At 39.1% G+C, this 23,675-nt stretch overlaps 1 protein-coding gene across 4 annotated transcripts in view; it reads right to left on the bottom strand.

The window, feature by feature from the left end:
* Positions 1 to 23,675, bottom strand: part of RNF144A (ring finger protein 144A) — a 65,416-nt gene that overhangs the window by 23,865 nt on the left and 17,876 nt on the right. For 2 of the 4 annotated variants that reach the window (XM_086745330.1, XM_086745331.1), the window contains one exon: positions 4,094 to 4,239. In XM_086745330.1, coding sequence (XP_086601456.1) covers positions 4,094 to 4,228 — 135 coding nt within the window. In that variant the 5' untranslated portion in view covers positions 4,229 to 4,239. Of the gene's footprint in view, positions 1 to 4,093; positions 4,240 to 15,354; positions 15,389 to 15,848; positions 15,889 to 23,675 lie in introns of those variants that run through there. The other 2 variants (XM_086745332.1, XM_086745333.1) reach the window with 2 other exon arrangements.

The following is a 23,675-nucleotide window of genomic DNA, read 5'->3' on the forward strand; positions in this document are numbered from 1 at the left end:
CCTTAAAGCTGATCTACACATCCATAGGTGGCCAACAAGAAATCACAAACAAGCAATGGAAGGTAGGTCTTAACATTACTTTTATTACTTTCTTTTTGATTGTAAGATCTCTCACATATCTGAATACAACTCCTTCCTTCCATCGGTAAACAAGGTGGACTGCAGATGAGGAATCAAAATAATTCTTTACATCAAAGACAAGTTCTCTCTTGCACTTCATACTTCTTCTAGGTATTTGCAACAAATCCTCCAGTACCAGAATGATCAGAACTGCATAAAATCTTGAAGGGGACTGAACAATCTAATGTGAAGGCAAGAGGAGCTTAGCCTGTCTTGAGTAAGGGCAGTGACATCACTGTACTTGCAAAACATTATTTTACACTTCTGTGTGTTATGTTAATATATATAAAAATTATATATGTACACACATACACATAATCATGAATCACAACACATTTCAGCAACTAACTGATTAACTTTCATGCAAAAATGCCAACTGGAACAAAATCTGTTGTAACTTTAGTACATATACAATTGGTAATACATCAAGGGAACACCCTGTCCTTTAAAAGACAGGAGAATTTCATCACAGATTATAGAACGTTCAGAATTTCAGGCAGGAATTGGACCAAAATTGCTCCCTCCCTATCTCCCCTTACCCCCCAAAAAAGCAAAGCCTAAGTAATAACTGAAGATTTTTGGTGCAGTAATTAAAACAACACAAAAAACTCCTGATGCCCTGTTTGCTTTACTTTCTCTTTCCTTCCATAAGGAGACAAGTGTCACAAAGAAAGCTTTCTGAAGAAAACACGCAAAATCAATTACCTCTCCTGGAGCAAGCAACTGCTAAGTGTCTATCTTGAAGTTTAAGACTACTAGCTATCTACTGTGTGCTATTTAGAAATAGGAAAAAGTGATTTAATAAAAAGCAAAACATTTAAGCATTTGGGTCCAAAATTTGGAAAGTACACTTAAGATTGCTCCTGTTGCTGACATGATTCCAGAGGGAAAGAGATATTAGCTTGCCCCTTGACAATACTCGGAAAAACACCCAAACAAAAAGCCAAGAGCAAATAGCTTGTTTTCTTTTCAACTCTCTAGGCTTTTGTTCCTCTGGTACCTTCAGCAATCCAACAATGGATACATTCCTAATGTATGAGATAGGCAAAACTTGAGAGAGCTCACGGCATTGTGTGTGCATTAACAACCATAACGATAAAAACCATAATGGAGTACTGTAATAGCCACAACTGGCAAAATAATATGATGGGAAATTGTAGCGTCTATGCCTTATCACCAGAGGAGTGGTAGTCTGCTCTATTCAGTCCATCCACAGCTCTGCCAGAGAGCAAAAGGAAACAGTGACTCCATTCTATCTTTCTGAATAGCAATGCTATGTTATTGTCTAAGCGTCAGGAAAAGACAATCCTTCATGAGATCTTTACCACAGCACTTTGATGGTTATAAAGAGTGAAGACTTGCAGACAGAAATATTATAGGACTGAGAAATTTGCACGTTGATCTAAATTCTGCCTACATACCAGTAGCACCGCACTTGAAAGATCTCTTTGTAACACATACTCACACTGTCTCAGCTTGCTGCAATCTAGACAGAAGGGCTAGAGCTAGGAGCAAGAGCTGCAGCAAAAATAGTTTTCACACTTGTAACAGTCATCCCTTTTCCTTTATTGCAGAGGCCATCAGTTACCTCACATCATTTACATAAAAGCAAGAAGCCAGAACAAAATTACATATTGGTCCATCAAGAACGAAGTAGATAGTCAAATATTTCTCCAATTGTATTCCCACTCATCACAGTATAATGTACTGGATCTACTGTATGTAGACTCCAAAGTCTTGAGTCGAAAGGATTTTTTTTTTTTTTGTTCCTGTTGGTTTTCAGTAATTGAGGAGTGCAACGATGATTTCCGGAAACACTAAGTTTCTCGAAATCATCACTGGAGAAACACTGGTGGAGTGCATAGTTGTCACTCTCTTCCTTAACCACTGCCAATGGGTTAAACAGTCTTGCCTGCCTATTATGGGAGTATTTTCTTAGGCAATTTATTAATCTGCAGGCTGTTCAGGAAGTGGAGATGGAGGCCTTGGGTTTCGGTCATGCTGAATTCCTGGACTGTTGCAGGTTTATAGCTATTGTCTCTTGCAATTACTGAGATTGATTCTTATTTCTTCCTCCACCACCACCAAGGAAAGCTAGGGTAATATTATTTCCTATTAATTCACAAGAAAACTTTAGAGTAAATAACGTTTTAAGGGCATTTAAATGTCACTGTAGTGAAGCTCAAACAAATGGTAGACCAGAGGCAGACAAGGTATGCTGGTTTGCTTAAACAGGGCAAAGCTGAATTAACCATTCCAGACAATCAAATACAAGTGGTAAAGACGGCCTGATTATTTCACCCGAATAAAGCTCAACACCAGAATCAAATGTCAGCACAGTAAGTTCACTTACGCGAGGTCCTAAGAACAGGTTATTTGCAAAGGTTACATCTTTAATATACGTAACAGGTTATATATTTCAAAACAGCAGTTAGAGTCAGTAACCCTATTCCACCGAGGAGAAATGGAAGGTCAGTGCTGGCAGCAGAAGTCAGAAGGAAAAAGGTGGGAAGGAAAAGATGTATCTGGTAACCTGGCCTTTCTGCTGCCACTTAAATGTTACTGAAAAATGAAATTAAAATGTTCTCTGCATCCAGGCAACAAGGAGAGATACAGAACACTCAGCTGTAAATACTAGAACTATCCATTGTGCAGCAGAGAACAGTTTGCACAAAGCCTGTTACTCTGTTTTTCATGAAGCTTGTTATTTTATATACTTGTGCTTGCTTTAGCAAACACTCCTGTGAAAGTGCATAATGAAGCAATACTTATTTTTTAAATTGGACAGGCACGGTGTTTGCAACAGACTGTAGCTGTCTACCTGCCTCTGTACTAACTTTCTCTTTTCCCATGGAACATCAACATTAAAGTTGGTTGTGACAACTTGGAGTTTTTTGAATATTATGTGTATTAGAAACAGAGTGGTTTGCATTGCTTCTTTTTTGCTGTTCTCAGCAAGCAACAAAAAGGAGCTGTCTGTTCTGTTGGCAATCCTCTATAGTTTCTCAATAACCAACAGAAAAAAAACTTTATTATTTAAAAGAGAATAATATTTCCATGAAGAGAAATAAAAGACAGAAAAGACTACTTGAAAAAATCCTTGCTCTTCAACATTTAAAAACCCTCAAAATAAAAACAACTAACTTTGTTGAAAAGGACTTCAGAATTAAAAATTACCTGATCCCATGTCTGAACCTATCACTTCTCTAGAGTTTGACAGTGTTAAAGTCTTTGAGCATGTATCTCAGAAATTATATTCTCACTGATGTTACTGTAATTTTTCCACTGCTGAACCACCGTCACAATGTCTTTTGTGTACCTGCACCCATGGCAAAATTAAAGGATCTAACATTTTCACAGCAAATCATTAAGGATGGAAAACTACTACTACTTTTGTTTCTGTTTGTAAACTAGAAATATCAATTTACTGTGATTATGATCTTTGCTACGTACTACACTTATGTTCACTAAATAGTGCTTTATCCTTAACTGACAAGATTCTTGTTATTCTAGGCACACATTTGTGCAATATGGTAATGAAAACCTGTTATAAGATTGTAATTATGACAGAGTGAAATTAGAATCTACAATATATTAAATACTTTTCTAGTTACAAGTGAACGCATGGCTTTGTTCCAGGAAGACTTGAAGCTGAAGTTGAAAACCAACAACAAAAACCAACCTAAAAAAAAAACCCCAAATCCAAGCCCCTGACAGATAAAAGGGGAAATGTGAATAACCTTGCTAAGGAGGTAACTGTATACAGCAGTGTAGAGAAGTGCTGAGTAAACTTTTTTTTAACAGAAAAACAGAAAAGTTCACTTGCCAGTATTTGTGTCAAGTATGCAGCAACAGCATTTATTTCCACTGCAGCATCAATACTTCAGGGTGAAATCCACTCAGCAGAAACACACGTAATTTTTGCAGTTAAAATTGTGCCTTTTTTTAATGCCTAATAAAAAAGCAAACTCACCAGGGTACAAAAGATGCATTGGCATTGTGCTATTGTTGTCATCTGCTCCACAGGATATTCACCAAGGCAGAGCTTGCACGACACTAATGGGTCAAGTACCAAATCCCAAGTAGGCCTGTATCTTGCTGTAGTCATTGCAGAGCAGTCTGAAAAACAGCACAAAAGAAAATATACTCCATTATTTCTTTATACTGATACTTTGTACATTTCTGCCATTGAAAATCCCATTGTCAGCTGCTGCCTGTTGGCTATTTGGGAAAAACCAAACTATGAACAGCAACAGCTAATTTGACAGTGTCAGCACTTGGAGTAGGTTACACATCCCCTGCCTGATTGAACATGCAAACAGCAAGCAGAAAGGAAAAAGAAACGACGTAATACACTGACAAAATATGACAGCAGTTGGGAAATATCCTTAGGTCACAGACTTTTGCATGGCATTACACATGCAAAAATCTCATTCCCAATTCCTGTTATTTTCACTACTAGTTATAAGGTTTCTTTCACCAGCATTGATCACTCACCACTTAAAATACATTCCTTAACCCCCACAACTCCAGCTACCCCGGCGAGACTCACAAGGTCTTTCATGAACCAAGCATCTATTGTGTCCCTTTACCGGCCTGATGATACTGCAACTCTCAGAGCCAGGTTATTTTCGTTCCTAAGAGCATGACAGATCAATCAGTTTGCCAAGTCAATTTTAGAAATAACGATGAATATTCTGAGTACACTCAGTTTTAGCCTGCATTTTTCTCCCAACTCTGGCTGTATGCCAAGTGCATAACATTGCTGTAGCAACAACCAACTGGGGCAAATAAGAAAACAAAGTGAGTTATAAGAAGGGGCTATAATACCTAGATATCACCTTCAAGACAGTGATAGGATAGGACCATGCAGAGCATCTTTATCCTAGGCTTCGTGGCCCAGATGGAGAGTTGTCAAATGACTAACCAGAAAGAAAATAATTTCACACCTAACAAATGTATTCCTAAAGAGGAAAGCTAATTTACAAGTTACACACAGGACAAAAATCAAAACAACAAAAAAAAAAACCATACACTCGTCCAAACATCTAGGGTAATTTATGTAGCACATATATAAACTTAATACCACATTTACTAGTATTGTTTTGTCACTATGATATTGACCATCCAAGTGTGGGAAATTCAGATACTGAGGCTCCTGAGAGGTCCACATTATCTCACCTCCCTCTTTTCCAAAATTAGCTGGTTCCGTACCTTCCCCACAGAAGCAGTTATGCTACTCCAACTACGACTGCAATTTGTTTTTTTTTTTTTTTTTTGTGGTGGTATTTTTTTTTTTCATTGGCATTTGCAGCAACTGCTTATATTAAACTCATACTATCTGTGAACCTCCAAAGACCTCTAGAACTGCAACAAATTAGTTTATGCTTATCGGACTAGGTTTAGGCAGATGTTTAAGCAAAATATGTTTTTTTGCCCCCAAACAAATCACATGCAAAGTTCCAAGAAGTGTTTGTGAAGTCTGAGCTTTTGATGTTCAATTCATTGTGGACATGACTCCACCAAAGTCTCTAAATTCTCTGAAACAAAGTGAAGATCTTACGTTAGCTCTCTGTTCATCTAACTCATTAGACAATGCCCTTTAAAAGGTACGTAAAGGACACCAAAAGAGCAGAGCCTGATAATACTTATTTGTAGGGCAGCCATCAGAGGGGAGAGGGGCAGAAAAGAAAGATTAAGCAACCCCATTTCCAGGGACGCTCTGGATCACTGCCTCCTAAGGCCCACAGAAAAGCTCCACACTGTTTCAAAGAGAACAGATGAAACAGTCCTGCTGAATGGCAGATGAATAATGGCTCCACATCACAAAATAAGGCTTGTGCTGCACAGTCTCTTCTAAGACTTTAACACAAAAGTCTAATATAGTGATATGAATTAAAATCAAAGAGTTTAAAGGCTATTAGACTGCTTCTTCACTGTCAATTGTGTTAAATAAAAAAGTAGCGTCAAAATATCACCAAAAACAATTTTCATCTTCCAAACTTTGGTTTATCTGTTGTTTGCAGACTCATGAAGTATTTGAGAAGCAGTAATCAAACACACCTGAACTAACTCTGTTTGCTATTAGTTTGAGTGTCCTTTGGTTGTCCTGCCCAGTTCAGTGCACATCTCTTGCCTACGGCAGCAAGCAGATGAAACTAGCAGATAAACAATGAAAAGGGATAAATTTAAAGATGCACTTGCATACATCAGGCAGACCAAAATCCTAGCAAGTTTTATGGCAAAGATGTAAGATCTGACATAATTCAGACTACAAGCTCACCAAATATATTAATACAGTTCAACCCAGGCAAAAAATAAATTTGTATCTATTCAATGTAGGTCAATAGGTGATGATAAAGAGGACAATATTAAGCTCCAAGGCTTACACTTGTTCCCCGATTCCCAGGACTTTCAACAGAGGCTTACTGGTATCACTGTGGTAATTCTTGTTTGCAGCACAACTATACTGCAGTAACACACCACTGGGAAATATCTCTGTCTTCTCCTGCAAAGCAAAAGTGAATTAAAGTGAAACCTCTTTCAAGCTGGCATCTAGCAGGCCAGTAGAAATTGGGTGCCTAAGACAGCTGGCATGTAATCTATGCCAAGCTCAGCCCTGGTGACAACAGAAAGCAAAACCTGAACGCAGCTTCAAATGGCAGCAGAGTAGTTTCTGCTCACCCCGCCTTGCCAAACACCTTCTGCTGATACAGGAACGTGCAGCAGAGGCCAATTGCCTCCATTCACAGGGGTGTGTTAAAAAATGCTTATTTTGATCTGTAAAGGCTTTTATCCCACACTGCCAAAGAAAACAAATTCAAAGTCACCAAATTAGTCTTATGTTTATTTTTTTGAAATAGACTACAAATAGTACAAGACAGCATTTTGTCACTTTGCAACTTTCAATTTAGCCTACTGCAGCATTATATGCACACACAATCACTATAACCTCAATTACACACTAAATCTGTGCTAAAATAGTCCTTAGTTTTAATAATGGAATCTTACGTTCACTCACATGTGAATAAATATCTGTCATCACTAATGGCTTTAAAGCAAGGATCAAGAAATCTGACGCCTAGCCTTGGAAAATGCATACAGAGAGCTACCACATCCAAGTGGAACATCTCTGCTGGGTGTCCCTGTAAAGGAAGACAAGAAATGAAGCTTTCCAGAGGACAGACTAGATCTTGCTTCCTGATCATCTAGTGCACTGTTGCAACTAAATAATAAGCTTCTGTGTTTACATCATGATGCTTGAGAAATCTCAGAAAACCCACACCACCAAAAACACCCCAAAAAAGACAAACTCACAGAACAGCAGAGAAAAACCTACCTTCTGTCAAAATCAGATTAAGACTTCTACTGTTCCACAGCTGTGCTCTACTACGGCTTCAGATTGTGTTCTCATGCTTCCAGTGATGTGCAATGCTTCAGGAAAAATGTAAAGTAACAGCAAGAAGAAAGAGAAGGCAACAGAAAGGACCTCTAGAGCAACAAACCACTGAAAAATATCTACTCGTGTGCCCTCATGCTGAAGGCCACCAGTTACAGCACCAGCCAGCAGAAAATTTTGCCTTGTGTTTTGGCTATCTGCTGGGAGGTCCCCCAGCTCGTAAAAGTACAGAATTGCAGTCCAGCCCACCTACTGAGCAGATCTTAGCTCAATAAATATTGAGTTCATTAGAGATTTGGTGTTAATTACCAAACTCAGTACAAACACCAATACTTCACAGGCCCTGATAACAGATGTACCAATCACATAGAGACACAAAAAGCCAGAAGAGAAGTTAGTCATCAGTTCAGACACCAAACTCTACTGCAGTCAAGGTCAGTCTCATTTACATATTTTTGCAGTCTGTGGTCTACATCTGGTAACACTGAATTTGTAAGAAATACATTAATGCAGCCCATCATTTTCTAGGACAGCATCCCAAAGGAAGCTGGGAGTAGGAAAGCACAGAAAACAGCTTCAGTAATAGTTTGTTCAGAGCAGTCTTCTCATAAATAATCAACAACCCGACTAATGACCGTTTGATTCTGCAACCATGGGCATATCTACACAAAAAAAAAGGAATCGCTGCATAAAGACACAGAAGTGACTGAAGTCTTCTTGCTGTAACCACGTGTTAATACATTTAAAATGTGACTGTTAAGTGTTCTGGGAGATAGGTATGGGAGGGAAAGGAATCTTTCATTATTTCTGCACAAGAATTAATGAATTAAGTTAATACAAACTGGATTTCTGAACAGTAATCCCTTATTTTTTGGTCCACCTACACTGACTACATTTTCAAGTGAGAACAAATGGCTGACTTGATCTCTGGTAAGTCAAGAATAGAACAATTCTTTCTTTGCAGGCTCCAAGAAGTTGCAGAAAACAGTGAAACAGAAACAATGTGAAAACGTCTGAGAAAAATCTCTGTGAAAGTAGGAAATAATGCAACTTTCTTCCATGTGAGTCATTCAAGAAATTACAGAACAGTATGATTTTTCTCATTGCACTGTAGTCAAGTGTTTCATGGCACTGTACAGTCAAACTGCAACGGCAGCAAGTTCATGGATGTATGACTGGCTATGTGAGAAAAAAGTGACTCAAAGGCGGTTGAACAAAACAGTCATACACAGCACGCTTTAACTGGTGGGTCTTTTTCACCAAGCAATACCCAAAATAAAGCTTTCAACAGAATCCACATTTCATCTTTAGATCAGGGATGAGTTTAATTTCTAAATAAAGGGCTTCAGTCCCCTCTCCCACCAGACAGCTAGTTAATCACGTACACTTAAAGTCATCTCCCTTCGGGAGTTCTCTTAATCTGAATTTACTAACATGATGGAAAACAGCTCTTTTAGAAGCCAAAGGAAGGGATTTAAGTGGGATTTAAAATTAGTTCTCATTCCTGTTTTCCCTCTTTGATTTAATCTAGTAGCCTGGATTATTTTAACTAGAGTTATTTTGACAAACACATCTGCTACAGTACAGGGTTTATATATATATTTATGTATACATTTATATAATCCAGGCTACACTTCTTCCTAAATGAAGTCAAACTCATCTGCCATACTACAGTTAATATATGTATTTTATGTTAAAAGTATATTTATACATTAGATTTATATATTCACTATTTATAAATATATAAAAATTTCTCCAAATATTTCACTTATGTGAAGAAAAAAATGCACATTTCTCAAGTGGAGTAATCTGCAGAAAGGCTATTACACTACACTCTGTAGTTGGCACTGCTTGCCACATCTATTGACTATTTTGACTCTGTGACCTAAACAATTCTGAGCTTTCCTATGTAGCCACAGCTGTAGCTCACTGCACACGATTTGACAGCTATCTCCAAGACCCCCAAGTCAGCAGGGAGTATCTTACATAACCAAGATTGGTGGCTAAGAGCGTTCAGTAGCAGTCCTGCAACTTGGACTATTTGTTACCCCTTTGCCAGAGGTTGAGCTTGATGCCATTTTCCCTGTTCCTGGGCTTTTCCAGGGATCTTCAGTAGGATCCATATTTCCCTAGCAATACAAAGCTCATATAACAGAACTGACCAGTTAGCAACTATTTTTGCCAGTTTTTATTATTTAATTGTACCATGGACTGATAAAGCCATTTAGAAGTCCCTCTATAAAACAAATTAATGAATAAATTCACTCACTAAGTAGATTTTATGGTTATAAAAGTTGGCAGGTAGACTTAGTGTCTCTCACTTATTAATCCCAGTTAGTTACTGGTGTCTATCACTGCATTAGCTGTCACTGAGTTTTCATCCTCACAGAACTGCTTGGGGGGTAGAGTAATTCTCTCTGCTAGGTGCCAGGCAAACTAACACACAGAAGACTGTATTTATACAGATGTTTAGAGATGACTAGCTTAGAGGTTCCTTCCTTCGTTAGGTTTTTAAATCCTGCCAAATGCCTACTTAACTCTTAAGGCTTACTCATAAATCTGATCCACAATCAACTGCACAAGTTCAGCAGATACCAGTCATCCTTTGAACTCCAGACAACCCCAACCAGTAAAGTCATGTTGTCTTCCAGCAGTGTAACAGGCTGCTCTTTTCAGGCGTAACTCTTCTCAACAAACGAAAAACTTCAGCTCGAACAGAATACAAGTCATGTCAACACGCAGTCTATCATGACCTGGTCTTTAAGTCCTTACACCAGTTAACCGTCAACGCCAAACTCACCATCTCTGTTCTTATCTTCAAGCTATTCCAGGGCCCTGGCCCAGAAGAGATAAAAGACCATATAGAAGCTTAGAGCACTGTCAGCAACATCAATCTCCTGGCCAATATAGCATGTGGGAAACAGGCTCTTTCTCGAGTGGAAACCAAATTATTCCAGGGGCTCCTGGAATGGTCCACTCCATAAACAGCCATTATGTTTCTTTGCTTTACCTTCCTGACTGATACAAAACATTTTAAATATATATTATCTAATATATATGCACATGTATACATAATATTAAAATATATACATTTATAATATTTACATTCAAACATTCCAATGTCCAAAAGAAAGAAAGAGAGAAAGAACAGCTGGTTTCTCAGTAATAAAAGGTACCTGAACAATGGCATCACAAATGCAAAAAAAAAAAAAAAAAAGATACATATATATTTATCTAGTGGATCGCTTCTAGGACAGGTCGCTGAGTCACAAGAAGTTAAGAAAATTTTATTTGCTAAACCTCTGGCTAACAATTTTTCTTGTTTCTTTTCCTGAGAAATTAGAGTATCACATAAGGGAAAAAAAAAAAAAAAAAAGAAAATTTACACAGCTTGGTTTGACTATGTTAAAGACCATAAAATATTTTAAATATTAGAAAAGTAATGGTTAGCTACGGATTTATATAACAGTGTTCCCTATCAAATGGACAGGGGGGTAGAGAGGAAGCGATCTTATGGAAACAAACACAGAAAAACAGATTTTTAAAGCTCTAACTTCTAAAGAATACTACAAGTAGACATGCCCCAAGCTCATCTTCTGTCCATTCAGAAGTACCTCAGAGGGCCTAGAAAAGCCTAGGCAGGTCTGTCACCTGGATCCAAAACATTTGGATCTGGAGAGAATGAGCCTACCCATCTTATTTGCTTGCTTTAAGAGTTATTAACCCATTAGAACCTCATTAAAAACCCCCATGAACTTTAATGCAATGAACCACTGCTTTTGAAAACTAGGGCCAAGACCAAGGCACCATCTATGAAGTACTGCGGCAACCACTAAGCCCATGCAAAAGTGTGGAAGACCACAGGTTAAATCATTAATAGTTGAAATGTTTAAGCTCTGCAAGTATCTTAGAGACAGGAAAATCAGCTACACACAGAATCTAGGAAAAAAAAAAAAAACACAAAATATTTTTCTCCATATACTCTATTATGCTCCTTCTCCCCAAATTTCAGCAAACCAGAATCAAGACTACATGACTGAAATAGTAGCGAGACTCCGAGATCAAGCACAGATTAAAACAACTTATTGGCATTGTGACCAAAAAAGCAAGAGTCCAGGAAAAAAAAAAAACCGAACTCTCCACTGACAGCTGAATACAACAAAAGCAGTGTAATCTTTCTTGAAAGGAGCTGTGACACAAATAACCATTTCAGCAGATGCCAGCAACAACCAGGAGACTTTCAGCGTGAAAGAGCATCATCCTGTCGACTTGGCTTTTTTGGTTATCAGAAGACAAAATCAGAAATGGTCAAACTAATTTTCCTGGCTGAATGTTTTCACATTTTGCTTCTACTGGAAGAAAGCTGATGGTTACTAAGTTTTTAGATTTACTGAGTATTCTGCATCTAGTAGCCACCACCTTTGTTAACAGCATTCGTGCTCAAAACCATGGGCACACCAACAGCTACGCAGCTCGTGTTCAACAGCCCAGGCAGCTCAGGACACAGTTAAGTCCTACTCCAAATTAACATGGCTAAGAAGATAAGTTCATGTTTTCTAGCTACGAGCTCCCATTATAGTCATGGGCTGTAGATGTCTACTTCAGGATGTGATGACTGTTTTGGCAGTTCTTCGGGCCAACTAGAGCTCTACTACTAGCTACAAGTAACCCCATAGCCACCTGCATTTAAAACACCTTAAATTTCCACCCACATACCTTGCCCTCTTTCTGGTTCTAACTCTCCCACAACGAAAGGAGCCCAAGGCGAAACAATCAGATATCCATAAGAGGTCTCAAAATGAGGTAAGACAAAACCAACCTAAAAGAGACTGATCTTAACCAAAGCCAGTCATAACCTAAGCATGAAACTCACAGCTGCAACAACCCTCAAACACTGTCTAGCAGTGGTAAGTCACTCATGACTGGATTATTTTCTAGCTTGGGAAGGCAACACACACAGTAACGAGGGCAGAAGACAATTCCTCTGCTCTCCAGAGGGTTTTTTTATTATTGTTATTTATCTCATTTTTTTTTATTTTCCAGAAAATTGTAAATCACCTAGTCAAAAACAACTGCTTTGCTATGCCTTTCCTCCCACCCCTAATGTTTTCCCATGTTTTTATTTTTCCCTTCCCCAGCTCTTTTCCCCTCCACCCCTTTCCTTGCTTCCTCCTATTCTTTCCCTCCTCTCTGCTTACAAGGCACTGACGGATTTGTGCACATTGAGCTGTCTCCACACTAGCAATAAATCAGTAAGGAGCAGTTTGAAACTATAACATATCACAAGCCTTTTCCTTCTCCATAGCTGACTCTCTCAGAAAAGTAAGAGCTATGTTTACACAAAACCCAAGTAACACCAAGCTTGAGCTCTGAGTTTTTTCTTTGCTAGGGGGCAGGGAAGAGAGAAGCCTTGGATGCTTAAAGCTAGAAACCCCATTTAAAGCTGCGTGAAATTAGTGAGAAAATGCAAATATGAGCAAGGGGAGTGGAGCCCTACTTCTGACAGAGACACCTGGAGAGACCAGCTCTTATTTCCACCAGTCAAAATTGTATTTTTCCTTGCAACTACAGCAAAACACACGCTTGGTGCACTGCCCAGTGCTGTACTTACATAGCACTTGACAAGTCTCAGATGAAAGAAATTTGCTCAGGAGATTGCTTCATTCCCATTGCAGATGAAGTACATGGGATTGAAAAAACCCACTGCAAACCCTCTTGCCGTCTTACACTTGCATACTAAGAGTGAGCTCAGGTTTTAACATCTTAGCTGTAAGACAACGCATACACAAGTACCATCCCTTCATACACTACACTTGAACAGCAAAGCAGATACGCTAGTAGCTGAAAACATTCAGAGTGGGGTGAAGTCTGGTTAACTCACCCACAGCTCACTCTGTTCCTGTGACTCAATCACAAAATTCCAGGCAGATATTTGTATGAGAGCATTTTTCACAGCTCCCGGTGTGGAGAGCCAGTTCCCAGTCTCATGCCCCAGATCTGCCCCTCAGAGATTAGCAGGAAGTTCTCCCATGTTGTCTTCCACAAACAGTATTAAGAGGGAGAAGAACCAGAGCACGTACAGTCAATAGGACTAGGAAGAAAATATCGCTGAAGTATAAGAAAAGAGAATGACTCTTCATAGAAAGAGTAAAACTTCATAGAGATGTTTTGTGCATCCCAGCCACCTGGGAAATTACTTTTACTTTTTCCAAAACCGTGCCTAAAAACAGCAACTCTAGCTAGAAGTTGGACAGCTTCACTGCAGAAGTAACAGCTTCCATCATGCCACATCACACTGCACCAGCTATGACCCAGAACTGCCCCTCTAGTCTTCAGAGGACAGGCAAGTACAATGTATTTGCATTAGAAGTCATGGTATACAAACTCATTCACCACGTCTGTGTGACAAACCAGACTAAGCATAAGGAGAAACCTAGGATGGGATTCAGGCTACCCAAGATAGTCACCCTGTTGTCAGTGTGCAAAGAAGCAGATTTTCTAAGATAACTGCCTACATCACCTTCTCATTGAGAGGCAGGAAAGTGATTTTGAAAGCCTTCAGAGGGAGACTGCGTGTCTAGAATCACGCAACTCAGCCAAAGGAAAAAACCCACCCGAAGAAAAAACCCACCACATCTTTCTGGAAGAATTCCATCTCCTGACAATAAATCTGATGGCATGGGATGTGCAATGGGCTGAATTATAGACTGGTAAGATTATTTTTTTTTCCCCCCTCAGTGTTTGAGAGAGAGAAAGCTCTGACAGAGCCTGCTCAGTACATCCTGCAAACAGGATCTAGCCTGATCAGCAGTACTAGCGACTCACTGTTTCTCTTAATAGTACCATCACATTTTAAAATGGTTAATAGAGGAAAAGGTTTGAGAATTCCTGCATGTCTCATCAAATAGTCAACTCCTCATATCATCTGACGCTTCACATGATAAAACTACACCTATCAGTTAGGATATTTCACAACAAGCTTCTGGCCTGACCAACTTGACTCTGGATTCAAATATCTCTGCACACTGTTCAAATAATTTCCCTGCATCTTCCTAAAAGTTTTATTTTCTTTGTCTTTTTATCTCCTTTCCAATACAGAATACTGTTCTAATTTCCTCCTGCTCTAAGCAGCCTGTCCTCTTCCCATCACATCTGCATCACAATCCAGTTCTTCAGTCTCATCTTTGTGCGCAGTATCCAAGGCAAGGTAGCCCAGGTTAGCCAAACAGGAGAGGAATTCTACTAGGAAACTGGCTTGAGACAAGTTTTCCTCTTCTCTCCGGGTGAGGAGCAACTTGCCTTTAAGCACAGTGTTACAAAATTTAATTAGATTATGGTCTACATTAATAACTGAGCCATGCCAGCTTGGTGAATAAAGTGTTTGTTCCCAAGTTTCCTTTCACATATTACAGAATTACATGTTCCAACTGATTTATCCAAGTCATATCCTGATGTAACATTCAACCAGCGCATGCCTAGGCACAGACCAGTCACTCACATGGGCTAAGGAACTTACAGACATATTCTTATTATGTAATAACACTTTGATTAGGGACAGATATTTAATTTAGTCTGGTTTCTTCCTACTTTCTTATTGATGGTCCAGTCAAGTCATTTAATCCCAGCCTTGGAAGAACTTCAAACACAATCAGGAGAAAGTTCTTATGTCAGTGCGAACCACTAAGATTGCACACACCAAAAAAGGATGATCTAGTTATTAGAAAATCACCTGAATTATAAGAAACTACTGATAACCTCTTCTGCCTCAAACTTACTGCATAACTGAGCAGCCCACACAGTTTAGTTGTGCCTCAGACACATCAGCTGGTACCTACCACATCACATCGGCTGGTGGGTGGACAAGCAGTGCGTTAGCTGCCTGAGTGCACGTTTTCCTTCTCTCCTCCCCCTGCAGAGCGAGAATCAGCATTTGCAGTATTTTCAGCAGTACAACGTATTGTCTCAACATCAGCCCCAGCCTTCACAGTAATATAACTGTTGCATAGTAGTGCTTCTTCCTTTGTTGGCTTTTTTTTTTTCACCCCTCTCCACATTTAAGAGCATTTGCAGCAGCACACGTGTACCTGTTTGCTGCAGAAAGCAGAAGCACCATAGGACCCCATCTGCACATGGCAGAGACCGTGCGTAACGCCTCCGCAACAGCAAAGGCAGGAAGACTGAAAGCAAAGGCTGAAGCTAAGGCCATGCAGAGACAGCAGAAAGCGTAAGGGGAAGAAAAGAAAGTGCAGGTTCACCACAGTGGAAACATTCCCCTCAGGGCTCCCCTTGCTACAGTTGTCTAGATAACAGGTACTGGTAAATTACAGACCTTTTGATTTCAGGAACACATGCAGGGGAATGCTACTGGGATTTCCTCCATACTGCTTTGAACACTTGAGCACAGCTCAAAAAAAAAAAAAAAAATCAATAGGTGTCGGGCCTCGGTTTATTACTTCTGGTTTCCTTTTAGTTTTTTCTTATTCATTGATTAATTGTAAATTAAATGTAAATTGAGGTGCTTTTGGAGCTTGAACTATAGTTTTTCTTTCCTCATTTCTAACAAAACCTTAAGAACAAACTACTGGCAGTTCTACATTTGTAAATGGCTTTCCCTGCCAACTAATTCATTTAGTAATGACAGTATGAAGCGCATTAGAGCTTTTTGGTTGTCTGACCTTTAATGTTATGGAAGAGACTTGGCTTTTGAGTTACCCAAACAGAACAGATGTTGGAAATCATTCAAGGAAAATATCGACTCAGTATAGAATAAGCTATCAAAAAGTAATTTAAATAAAGCTTTTTTAACATGATATCAGCCTAGTTGATTTGAATTGCAATACAAATACAAGTAAGAAAATGTTGCTTTACACGTCACTGCATTGTTAGAAAGAGAAAACTGAAGGCACTTAAGTCAGTCCCTTACACCTTCTACATACCAACATAATTAATCCTGCTAAAGAGGGAACATCTCAGGTAACAATGAAACAATGCAAAAACATCAGTGTGATCAGAACACTTGACTTTTTGCTATAGATTTGGTATGTAGTGAAAGTGACAGCCTATTCACAGGATAGGAATTCCCTACTAACATTTTCCACTGCCTCTTAGTACTCCTAGACCATATTAACCCCTTCTCCAAATTAATACGCACATTGCAACAGGTACTCAGTTCTGGCGTGTTGGTTATTTCCCACGGTGAGGATTCACAGCAACAGTTTTGGTTTGTGGCTCTGTGCAAGCCACCTCCACTCTGCTCGATCCATAGCTTCTACCTGCTTGTGAGCACAGGCAGGAAGGATACTGAAATGCTTCAGGCTTCTTACAGGTGGCAGTGCTGACCTGCTTACTAGCAGAGCACACGCTGAGCTCAGGGATGGAAAACATGTACTTATTCTTCAGTTTCCCAGCAAAGAGATCTGGCATGCAGCATAAAGTGAGACAAATTTGCATAGATTTATTCTGGCACGGAGGAAAAACATTTCTAGGGCAGCTCAAATTTGTGCTCATCATTTTAGGGGTTTATAAAGAAGAGCTTTAAAAAACCCAGTAAAATGAAGAAGAGCTTTCTTCAGTGAGCATTTATGGTTTTTAAAGGAATTTAACATTACCAGAATTAAATCATTTTACTTCCTCAAGAAGGAAACAAAATAAAGCAGTGACACTTATATTTAAAGCATTGATACATGCAACATATTCCCTAAGCCACTTCACAGAATGAGCTCCTTCCACAAGTTCAAGTGATCAGTCCATTATCTACAAGATGACTAGAGTTTGTCCCACAAAAACAATACCCACGAAACAGCTAGCAGCTCGTTGAAGACATGCCATTCCCTGCATAAAGCATCTGCTTCAAAGCCTCTCACTGTGGAGACCAGTTACATCTGAACAGATATTCAGATGGTTGCTCTGCACTGTCACAGCCAGTTTACTAAGTTATCAAACTACCTTAAACACTAGGTCAGGTCTTGCTCCATACTGTAAGATACCCAGAATAGGGTCAGCATCACCCTCAGACTGCAAACTCCTCTGTGGGAAAAAGGTTTTACTTTTCCTTTTATATTTGCATAGTACACATGTTGCAGCGGACCACAGGTTTCAGAAGTTAACATCAATACAAAGTTATAAAACAATTCACCTAATTTTTATACCCTTGATACTAAATTCTCTGGATTAAAAAAATGGATGAGTACATTAATTTAGTGGATAACCATTTTCTCCAGGCCCACTCGGGTGTCAGGAAATATCTTTGAAACAACAGTATGTGTCTGAGCAGTTCTGACTCCAGTAACTTCCTCCCTTTTGTATGCAGCCTAAAAAAGCAGAAGTAATCCCATCAACCATTTCACATTATTTCAATATTAAAAAAGAAAGCATAAAAGCCTTAGTAAACCAAAATTTTACTTGAAAAAGTTATTGTTAAAAAGGCTGAATTAAAAAATAGTAGTTAAAGATACTCTACACTTTCCAGAGGCCACGTGTTGAACATTTCAGATAGTAGGAATCTTTCCAAGTTCAACTTGTGCTTTCCCAAACCAAACAAGACACAAACCACAGAAGGCTGCCCTCTTTCCAGCTTCTGGGAAGATCACAGATGAGGTCGTTCATTATGGTCCCAGCCAAGTAATGTGGTACACACACGCACCACCCACTCAGCAATTGAGACATACCCTCGTATTTAACGGTAATCTACTGTACTAAGAAATGAATCTTTTATGTTAAGTTCTGTAATTGTTACTTTTTTCCTATTTACTTTAGTGGTCACCATAGTGTTTTATGTTAAGGAGACTGTGAAAGAGCAGCCACATTGGTCTGACATGCCAGTTTAAAATAGAGACGCTTGGAAAGGTTGGAGGCCTCAGAGGTTCTAAGCTAAACATGGATTGCAACCCACTGCTTAAAATTAGCTTTTGTGGTTTGTTTTTAGATATTTCTAGTAACAAACTCAATCTGATTGCTCTCTCTTGGTTGACTTTATTGAACCTAGCAATCTAGGAGGCCAAGAATAGAAATTTCATTTAAAATATGGCTATTAATGTTCCTAAAGATAGCCTATCACATGAGTAAGCTGTGTCACAGGCCTCAAATCATTCTCTAGATATTTTTTTGTGTGAAAGAACAATAAGTGCTTGGCTAAGAGTTAAGAGCTCTACATGCTTTTAGCATGAAACAGTTTGTCAATATTAAAACTAGACAGGAAGAAAACTTACAGAGGGAAGGAACTGAACCCTAGAATGTCTTCCAATTCCTATTTTATAGTTAATAAAAAAGACCCTCCACCAAAGAACAACTGTTTAAACATTGAAGGTATCCCACATTTCTTTCCTGAAATCCTTGGTTAACCTACATTGTCTACTAATAAAGTATTTGTCCTAGTTAATTGGCAAAGGCAGCCCTTTAGTTTCTTTCCAGCAGGAAACCAATTAAATAGAGTCAAGAGCAAAACAGTGCTACTTTAAAAACAAACAGAAGGAGGAGCAGAGAAGCTGGCTGCAGCTTCTACAGAAGAGTTGGAAGAAGCATTTGTTTAAAAAGTGGAGACACAATCCTTTACACCAGTCAGCACAAATGGGAGCAAGAGCATCACAGCTTGAACAAAGGTGCTTGATGGGCTTCAGATCTCATTTAAGCAGGAGAGGCCAGAGCAGAGCAGTGTAGGAAGATCCCACAATGCAACAGAAAATGGGAAAAATCAGTGTTTCTTTAATCCATACCGACCTCTGCTCTAAATGGAGAAAAGGGAGGTTTTTGCACCAGACTTACTGCACCAGCTGTAAGCCAAAGCAATGCTACACAAGCTTTAAGCCTCTGACGTCTAATAGCTGAAGTCACACAGTTGAGTTAATGGGGAGTTTGGGAACACGACTGACAAAGCAACTAGGTCAGTAACTGATGAACTACACACACATTTGTAGTCTATCCATACTTTAAAAAGAACAACAAAAAAAAAACCAAAACCCCACTAGTGAAGGTCTATAGAAGACACTGAAAGTGAGAAAAGAACATGCAGACCAGGAAATATAAAAATTGAAGACTTAAAGCATATAAAACATAAGCTGACCACATGGGGCTAACTATGTGCTGGTTAGCAAATGAACAGAAGTAACTAACCCATTTATAAAAATGCCTGATAAATATGACTAAAAACAGTAAGCAGTAAAAAAAAAAAAAAAACAAACCAAAACCCACAAAGCAATATAAAAGGAACCAACTATGGTCACAGAACAATAACACTAGAGCAAGAATTCAGGCTGCCGGGCAGAGACCTCTTCCCCCACTCACTGGTCAACAATACAGGCTCTTGCACTTGGGCACAACACTTCAATATTGAGTGACAAACTGGACTTAACTGCTGACCATAGATTTAAGTTAACTGAGGTGGTTTGAGAAGGATACACCAATGCCTGGCTAGTGACCTGAAATAACCAGGAGGCCCAGGTTCCTGCAATGCCAGCAGTGGTTGGAGACTTAGCAGATGGAAAAAGTAGGCAAAGTGGTACATAGTGCATAAGGCAATATAATTATCCTGTGTCTACAGACAGTTTGTACTCTCCTGCCTTCTCTACTAATACTCAAAATGAAATGGTTTCTTCCAGGGAGATTGGCTTTGTGTTTTGGTTAAAGAAAGCGTGGTTGAAAAGTCGGTGTTGTGCTTGGAACAGCAAGTGGTGAGGTTTGAGAGGGCTCCATCTTCCACAGCCTCTGAGAGAACTACTTTGCTTGCACAGCTCAGCTTGTGCCTGTGACAGACCAGCCACCAACCTGCTTCTTCCTTAGCCCTAGGCTCTAATCTTCAAAAAAATGGGAACCAGCACCTCAAAATTATGACAGATACATTAAGAGGACTACTGATTAATATAGCAAGCTGTAAATCAGTCTTTTACCATGGTGGGGAAAAAAATAAAAAAAAAAAAAAAAGGGATGAAGCTCACAGGTCCTCTCAGTGAGATGCAGAGTCTTTGGCAGCTTCATTTCCACTGGCAGTTCTTATCCTGCAGTATGGTTTCAAGCCAGCCTGCAAATGTTATAGGAAAACAAAACTGGATTGAGACATGCAGAAAGCAAGTCAGAATTAAAGAGAAGAGAGAGATTTCTAGCTATTTGAGTGGGAGGAAGACTCAGTAATACAGAGATGTGTGCAATCACGGAGGGAGCTTTTGAACTGGCTTCACTTGGCAGAAGATGGGATCAATATGCTAACAGGAGAATGAAAGTCTGATGAAGTACAATTAGAGGCCCCAAGTGTAATGCCTGAATCTAGGGAGATGCAAGAAAATTTCTCAAGCACTGTTGTAATGACTTTGCGTAAGTTGCTTTCAAAAGAAGTAGAAAAAGTGAGTTCTGCTTGTGAAAGCTTCAGAACCAACTTTATTATGCTGTGAGACCCTTTTGCACAAGTCAGGACAATTGCTACAAGGACTGGTATGCAGCCGTTGCCTAACTCTTCTCTGTGAAGGTCAAAATACAGAACAGCAGACAAGTGTCTTGACTTGTGCCTCTTTCCCTACTTCGTACATTGCCAGTACATTCCAGCACATTTAAGTACTGGAACTCTACTGCTTTTCCCTGTTGCTTTGTGCATCTGCAGTAGTCTGTGTCCCCTAACTCCCCTCTCACTTGCTAACAGAAGAAAAACAATTAACTATCCCTAATTCCACTGACTCTTCCAATCCCTTCTTAACAGAAAAGTGGGCAGTTATACAGAATCTGCAAACTATTCAGAAAGTCAATTTCATATTGTTCATATTGTACTCTTCAAAAAGTAAACATTTACAGACAGACTTCAGTTCTACAGCACACAAAAGAAGGGAGAAATAACTCCCAATTAGGTTTTGGCTTATGGTACAACCCCAAAACATCTTACTCACTCTGAACTTACTAGAAACTAATAGTAGGCTAAAAAAAAAACCAAAACAAAAACAAACCCCAAAAAAACCCACACACAACAATCCAGCAACAAAAAAAAAAAAAAAGAAAAAACTCTAGTATTTGAAATAAAACCTCAGACATGTAATCTACAGCTATTTATTTCAACAGGATGTTAAGCTCATCTGCAGCAATAGTGAGACATTCAGAACTGAGAATTAAAAACCTTGAGGGCAAAGAAGCCCTTGTCCAGTTAAAGCCTCTCCATGTTGCTCTGCACAAGCTACAGATCTGCACATATAAACAACCAAGCAAACAAAGGAATACAGATGGGTCTAGAATGAGCTGATATAAATGACTTTAAAAATTGTGCTTACTAAAAAGAAGTTATTTCCCACCTTCAAACCTTTATTTCCTATTGGGATTTTTTTTGTGGACTAAAGCAAATAAATAGGCTTAAGTTTACATCCTGTTTCATAATCGATAATTGAAAACAAACTTTAAATTTGTGGCTGTTGCCACAGAATTAGTTTGTCACCTCTGCAGTGGAGCTCTTCCTTCTTGTCACAGGCTGAAAAAACACTATTTGACTTCTGTAGGCAGATTATATTTACATCTTTGCTAAATTTCATTTTAGCTATCAAAGTCAAGCTGTGCCTTTGGCTACTGCTACAAGACATAATATTAATAATAATAACAACAATAATGCAAATTATGAATGCGTTACTGGAGCTAGATCATCTACACTGCACACTTGTCACTAAATTATGGTACACCGACTTAGTTATAGAGGTCCTAGCTGCCATTAGGGTTACAGACAGCTACTTACAAAACATTATCTTTCTCTGAAGCAAAGCCAAAATATTTTGATTGCTCCCTTCCACAGCAAAATGAGACATTATAAGTATTTTAAGGTTATAAACAATGAGACAGAAAGCCCCACAATTTCAAGCCAACACTAGATCATTAGAGAAGAATTTTGCCTTTTACTGGCAAACTCCGACTTTCCCCATCTGCTCCCTTCTCTCACTACTAATGAGCAGGAGCAAGCTACGTCTATGAAAGCATCTCTAAAGATGACAAGATGCACAAGCTTTTCTCCAGATGCTTAGGAGAGATCAGTGAGTTCTGCCACTACGTTCACTGTCACACTGACAGGAGCAGTGGGCTCTTGCCTGCTAGATGAAGAAAATCAGAGGGCAACGCTCCTCTGCTTTGTATTAAGTCTGAACTATGTATGGTATGCTCTTGTTCGTTACACAAATACCTCATGATCATCTGTATGCCACAAATATTTTCCAATACAGACCTCTGCCAGGGTATGCTCCATTTCAGTAATCCCTCAGAGCCATTTCAGTGAAATAGCGTTGTCAGGCAGCAGAAAAATTCAAAAACAAGGCACATTTCAGCTATATACGTGCACAGTAAAGTCCACAGTTGTTTCACATTTGCCAGAACAATGACACTTGAACCGAGTTTTCTACTTCTTTAAGAAAAATTAAAAAAGAGACAGACCAGCTCTACGTGATTTTCCAAGTGACTGGACACAGGTCTTGAGAGTATTTCACACACACTTCTCCCCATGTATTTCAGAAAAGGTGCCTGGAGGGGTTTGAGGTTCAAGAAACATCTCAGCAGAAAACTAAACAAACAGGGGGGTGAGAACAAGCTGCACTGCTGACAAGAACACAGAGGGGAATGGGTGCAGAGGCAGACCGCTGTGCCCCAAGGCACGGGACTCTCAGGGAGAAGGACGCAGAGCTGATCCCAGGGAAGGAGACTAAGGGACCTTGGCTTATTTAGCTTTGCACATGGAGATCAAGAGATATGGTCACTCCTTGAATAAACATGATGCAGGGTAATGTACGTCACACAATGGGAGAGGAGTTACTTAAGCTAAAAAGACATTACTGACCACAAGGACAGACGTGTATAAACTTGCCATTGTCTTTTTATTATAGAAATTTTCTTCAAGTTTCTAAGTATCAGATATGCAGTATATGTTTTTATTACAGCTTTCCAAAAGTATGGGGAGCAGAAATACTGATTACTTGTAAACTGCAAGTTTATGAAAGGATTTATACTATCTAGAGCCCAAACTGTGAAGGACCCAAGAAATCCTTTCTACTTCTTCTATTTAAATTTTTTATCAAATAGTTAAAATAAAAAGAAAGCAATGAAACTGTAAATTGTTTTTTGAACCTCAACTTGCTTTATAAGGAAGGGTTACAGAAAACAATATCAGACATTTTGGTTTAAAACTAAATTTAATCTCTCTTCCCCCCCCCCCTTT

Source organism: Chlamydotis macqueenii, chromosome 3 (assembly GCF_036417535.1).
Source record: "Chlamydotis macqueenii isolate bChlMac1 chromosome 3, bChlMac1.mat, whole genome shotgun sequence".
Lineage (NCBI taxonomy): Eukaryota > Metazoa > Chordata > Aves > Otidiformes > Otididae > Chlamydotis > Chlamydotis macqueenii.